At 43.1% G+C, this 6,196-nt stretch overlaps 1 protein-coding gene across 1 annotated transcript in view; it reads right to left on the reverse strand.

The window, feature by feature from the left end:
- The window catches only part of TENM4 (teneurin transmembrane protein 4), a gene marked incomplete at its 5' end in the record, with an annotated part of 99,157 nt that overhangs the window by 55,233 nt on the left and 37,728 nt on the right, over positions 1 to 6,196 (reverse strand). Inside the window, one exon of the mRNA XM_010132341.1 lies at positions 411 to 643. Coding sequence (XP_010130643.1) covers positions 411 to 643 — 233 coding nt within the window. The remainder of the gene's footprint in view (positions 1 to 410; positions 644 to 6,196) is intronic.

Consider the following 6,196-nt stretch of genomic DNA (forward strand, 5'->3'; position numbering starts at 1 on the left):
TATTTTTTAATTGTAAGAAAGCGTCAGTGAACTGCTCGTAAGTGAATCCAGCCCAGATAGTGAAAGATAAAAAAATGTTTGGTAAGGAGTAGTAGTGGCTAAGTGGGTAGATTTATCCTATTGCCCTTTGGACATGTGCCCATCACTATAGCCCTCTGGTTTGGCACTCCTTCCAGTCACCTCAATAAGAAGAACAGGGACTGGCTAAGGGTGAGACACACACACTTATTTCCAGAGGCAAGCCCTTAGGTGGTGTCTGTGGGTTGACTGGGGAAGGCTTGCAAAATCCAAGGGCTTTTTCTGAACTGCAGAGGAGAGCTATCTCTGGTGTGACTGAACAAGCCCCTTTCAAAAAGTCTGCTTTAAAAAAGCCCCCTTTCAAAATGCCCATGGAGAAGAAGCAGTCTCACCCCTTGGATTGGTAAGGGTAGCATCAGTGCCTTTGCCTCCATCTCCGCAGCGGGTATCATCAAATGGAAGGCACTGGTCCCCAGTTCCAGCCAAGACCTCTGAATTCTTCACAATGTCTTTCACTGATGTGGTTGACTTGATTTTATAGATACGTCGGCTGTTGGTGTCGGAGAGGTAGATGGAGCCGGTGATTGGGTCTGTGGTCAAGTAATACTTATGAGCTGGGCTGTGGCTGAAAAACAAGGGTATGACGTTATTATTTTTTTGGATGATTTGTTTCCTTAAGTCAACAGGCAATGCAAGCACTTTAGAGAATAAAAATGCACAGGGCAGACAGACTGGGAAAGTGAAGATATCCTGTATTTGCCAGTGTTAGTACACGGTATGTTACAGCACAGGATTCTGCGCTATATCTCAGAATACATCTGAGATATAGCTGGGGTGCTCTCTGTCATGGAGAGCAGCTACCAAAGGAAAGGGCTCGCTGGCCTGAGACACAATCATGCCAGGAACTACTATAGGTTGAGTCCCTGTGCCTGAGTTTGCTTAATTTGCTTAATGTAGACATAGTCCTGAAACTGGTGTTAGTGCAGTGCCAGGAAGTGCAGGGGAACAAAGTACACTAGGGGCAGAAAACAAAGCAAAAAGTGAAAACTAAAAAAAAACCAAAACCAACCTCTGCCCTTTCAGGAAAGACCCTGATACATAACTCCCAAACAGACTCCCAAGTATAAATCACTTTATATACTCCTCAGCAAGGCTTATCTGGCTTATCTTACTCTGGCAAACACTCTAGAGTCCTGTCCTGCCCTCAGATTACAGGAGATTACGGGAAGACCTACCACTGAATTCAGACAGCCCTCAATGAGGAGAGAGGCATCATGGTCCTTGGAGTGCCTCATTTTGCCCCGAGTAAAACACGAATTAGGAGGAGGGACAAGGAACCCAAACAGCAGTCCCCTCTAAAGCACCATTCACTCAACACTTCCTTGAAAGCAAAAAAGGGTGGTTGAGAAAATGGGGCAAGTGGACAGAAAGAGAGTGATTTCAGCACTACGACTGTAGGACTTAATGAGCCCAAGACTGAAGAAATTAATAAACTAGCATCCACTTTATGGAAAGCATTCAATGGGACTGGCCAGAAAGAACAACCAGATGAGTTTACAACATAGTCTTTCAAGGATTATACTATGGTTTAGTACAGATACTAAACTTATGATCTTCTTTTTTTGAAATTAAATGTTTACTACTAGTGTGTGTTGAGTTGCATCTCTTCTAACCCTAAAATGAATAAACTTGTAACACCTGCTGTCCGAGCACAGGTCTCCTTTCTTCTAAGAAAGGCTAAGTAGTGATTAGAACAAGTATGAAAAAGCCTCTATTTCTCCCCAGAACACCTTCAAGCTGTCCAAACCCATCAAGTCCCAAGAATTCATAACAAATGTGGAGGCCGTAGTTCACCATTCTGCACTTAGTGGAATTGTTCCAGGAGAAGCTGGTTGGAAACCTGAGCGTCGATCACAGTCGACTCTATCCCTCATAATATGAATTTTCCTCTCTCCTTCAAATTTAATGTTAGGAAAATTAACCCTTCTTCAGACAGATAGAATGTACTGAATTATGTTCTGCTTTGAAAAGCTCTAAGTTGGTTTCATTCAAAGTACTTAATACTTTGTGGGGAAAAAAACCCCCTACCTTTCTGATTTATTTTGGAATATCACTTGTGATTTATCCTATTAAAGTCTGAACAGATTTCATCGCCACAAATGACACTGATTCTTGCTAAATAAAATGCTCTGACCTTCAAGACATTTCCAGCCTGGCAGTTCAGTCTCCATCTGTATTCCTTTCCAGTGACAGCAGGCTGGTGGCGTATTATTTCATTTACCTGCATGTCACTCACAATAAGCAAGTGGCTTCAACCCTGGTGGAAGAATTTCCCTGTGGGAATCCATCATCCATTTTGATCAGGGCCTTGCATTTTCTGCTAACTGTCCTAACAAAGCCCAGCTGAATGTCAGTCAGATTTTGGGCTGTTCATAATCTCTATTTTTGCATAAGAGCTGGACAAGAGGAGGGCATTTTTAACGGCACTTTGCAATTCTTCAGCATCATTGCCCACAAGGCACTGATAGCTTCCACTGAGCCTTACAGCAGGCCTTTTGCAGATGGGCAAAGGCAAAGGATGGAGAAAAATAATGTCAGAACTGGAAGTTCCTGCTCGCCTATCCCAGCACTGTAATTTTAATTCATTTTTGGATTCCATAGCCTCATTTTGATTCATTTTATAATTGTCTACAACCTTCTGTGGAAGAGAGAGATCTTATAACTATTTTCTAATCCTAACCCTTCTGTGTAGAACGGACACAGAAACAAATCCTGGTTACTTCAACCACGGATCAGAGAAACAAGTAAAAGCAAAACATTCATCCAGCAGAAGAGCTGAATTTACTAAGTAAAAATCTGTTATATTAAGGAAATACTTTGTGGAGCTGCTTAGTAACCCAAATTTAGTTTTATTAATGAGGTGCTGATTATAAGTGCCGCAAAAAGTAGGAGTGAGTTCAAAGTTCACAATCTTTAAAAAATGAACTCTGACTGGTTAAACTGTTAATCCTCTGCATAGCTGGATGCCACAGAGGCACACAGATCTCTGCTACCAAATGTGCTTTGGAAGAGGTAGAAACTTAAGTTGGTTAAACTACTCATGGGATGGTAATCATCTTGGGTCACTTAAAATCTTGGGTCGCTTGGCTCTGGATTTCACCTGGTGAGCTGGCAGTGAAACTCTTAAGACACACATTCATCTTTCTAAATCTAATGTTACTAAGGATATGGGCACCCCCAACACAAACTGTATCTTTTCTCCCTCATGGCTCCCTGTGAGCGGTAGGAAGTGCCGGTCCATTTTTATCATCTTGACTTCTTGTTTTAGAACGTGTGACTCATGGTCTCCTACACCCCGCTCCATGCATAGGGCATTTGGGGGTGGAAGGTGCCCTGCGATGGCTTAGGCAATGGATTATTTAACCTTCTTTGGAGCAGGGAAGGTAAAATATAAACTGTTAAAAATGGCCAAGCTGGAATTTTCCTCCCTGGCTTCTGCCAACAGTTTTTACCACTGTACCAGGAAGCTGTCACACTCTGCCCTTGCATGAGTTGCATAGCGTTATACACTGGAGCTTTCGTTTGACACTTTGAGACTGACCATCCAGGATGAGAGGTGCTAAATAAACACACATTAGTAATGTAAAAGTTCCCAGACTGCTTCCCTTCATCTGAGATCATGCACGAGCGCTGGAGCCAGGAACACTGGGGCTTTGCTTTTTATTTAAAGCCACAATCAATAGGCAAATCCAAGTGGCAAATAGGACCAAAATGAACAATAACGGAAGTAAATCTGCCTGGGGTGAAGCAGAGATTTTTATTTTTTCCCCCCATTTCATCCTCTCTCATTGCTTAGTTCGATAACGGACCAAAACAAAAGACAGGACAGGACATTTTAGTATTCAGATGTAATCAGTTACAGTATTTGTAGTCTTAGAATATTTATCCCCTATATTGATACTTCCACTAGAAAAGGGCTGTGAGGGTGAAGAGCTGTTTTCCCATTCAGATTGTTCCTTTTGCTGTTAAGGTTTTTTAGAAGAAACCCTGAGCACTGCATTGAAATTTTAAGTCCCTGAAGCAACAAACCAAAATTGCAGGGATGGGGTGGGCTGGTGCCTAGCCAAGAACAGGCACTTTAGTGGGTATTAGGATGGTGTAGTCACTGGGAATGAGGACAGTTTCATAAGCAGAAGCTCTGCAGTCCAAAGTGAAATGGAGGTGATACTGCTTCCTCGTACACAGGTGATACAGTGATGCACTGGGATAGCACTGGGAAATCTTCCAAGTCCACAGTGATCCTGATTGTTTGGGGTTGCCTATAGACTCTCCCATACATTGTCCCTTTTTTCACTCTCATTATTTGGACAGGATAGTGCCGGAACCGGTTGGGGAGCTCTGTGGATATTCACACTCCATTTTAAAGTGTTTTATGCTTTACATGACTTCTTACACACAGGCACGAGGAAGGAAAGGGATGAGAAGTTGGGTGAAGAGGCAGATAGGTGTCACGCATGTGGATTGCTCCTGTAGTACTGTGATAGGTGCACAGGTTCCTAGCATCTCCCTGGGCCCAGAGCCCATGTTTTGGAGGAGTCTGAGGAAGGAACCTCCTGCTGGAGAGTGGGAAGGCACTTTATTCCCTCAGGAATAAAAATGAGAAAGGGCAGATGGTCTCTGCTGTCACCAGATTAGCTATAATGTGTCAGCACAGCAGACTGCCCCTTGTCACTGGCTTCTGCTCAGTCCCAGGGATTTCATCTCACCAAGCTTTAGATGTCTGCAAAGTGGTTATATACATCTGAATGGGCTGCCTTAATCCCCTTTATAGACAGTGGAGAGAAATAGCACCTTCTGGGGTATGATTTGTCTGACTTGTTTTCAACATTCATCTTACAAGATGAACGGCATCTCAGTTTCTCAAATGCAAGAGCATCTACCACCTCCTCTAAAGGGCAACTTCTGTCAGTGGTAACAATATGGCTCTGGCTCTCACTGTGGTCGAGACAGGAGCAGTCATGAAGTTAGTTACCCATAACAGCTGATCTGAATGAACCCCTGGGGCTTCTTTGGATCCAATGTCTCTGTTTAAGGATGTGAAACCACCTCTGTAAAACTTTCTGTGCTAGCTGCCCTCTTCCTTTCTGAGCTTTGCTGGCCACATGCATTTGCTGATGACTGAAGAACTACCAAATTCCTGCAGCCAAGTGTTTTTTGTTCAACGGGGCTGTGTTTCCATGGCTCCATGCTAAGCACCCTGCAGCTCGCAAACAGAGGATTTTATTATAGCTTGTGTGAGGTACTGGTCTTATTTTCCCTGGGTGACATTCAATAGATTAATACACAAGAAGGCCACACAGTGCAGTGAGCAGAATTTACACTTGGCCTTTTAATGTTTTCAGTTTGTGTGTGATGCCCAAAGCTCTTCTAGCGTGACAGGCTGGGTAATAAAACTTCATAGCAATGCCATAAGCCAACCCAGGGACTGCAAAGGAGTTTTGATCTGATCCTAGGGCAGTTTTCTGAGATACCTCTCTGCCACTAATTGTAGATTTGTCTCTGTAAGATATGAATGGAAACAAGAGAGGAAGAATATATTTAAGTGTGGCCACTTTTTGCATATTTGCAAGACAGAAATGCCTCACCACCTTCCATGTTCCTGCAGAGAAAAGAAAATTATAATTAACTGCAAATTATAATTGCTGTCTTTGGAAAAAGGCATTATCTTTTATAAACCCTTCAAGATAGGTCTATGTGCAGACAGACTGGAGTAAGTTCCTATTAATCTATTATTGAAGGACGGATGGTTGTAAACCTGAGAGGTATCACAACTTGGTGATGCTTTTTTGGCTTAGCTAACATCCCCCATGTTGACACACAGCCATTTTGGCTGTTGTGGAGTTAGGCCTTGGCCACCTACGCTGTGCTGTAGAGCCAAGCCTCTATATTGGTAGCTCCAGAACCTCTGGAGATCAATATCTCACCAATTCCACACCCACTGGGTGGGGAATCCTTTTCCCTGAAGAGAGGAAGCTTTTGCATATGTTTTGCAGCTTTTCCAAAACACTAAGATTGAGTTCTGTGGATCTCACCCTTTGCAACTGTTGCCTGTCAGTGTTGTCAAGCTTAGAACCTTCTGGAGCTGAAAGCAGCAGAGCTTTAGATAAGACTACACCCA

This window comes from Buceros rhinoceros, unplaced genomic scaffold (genome assembly GCF_000710305.1).
Source record: "Buceros rhinoceros silvestris isolate BGI_N320 unplaced genomic scaffold, ASM71030v1 scaffold3093, whole genome shotgun sequence".
Lineage (NCBI taxonomy): Eukaryota > Metazoa > Chordata > Aves > Bucerotiformes > Bucerotidae > Buceros > Buceros rhinoceros.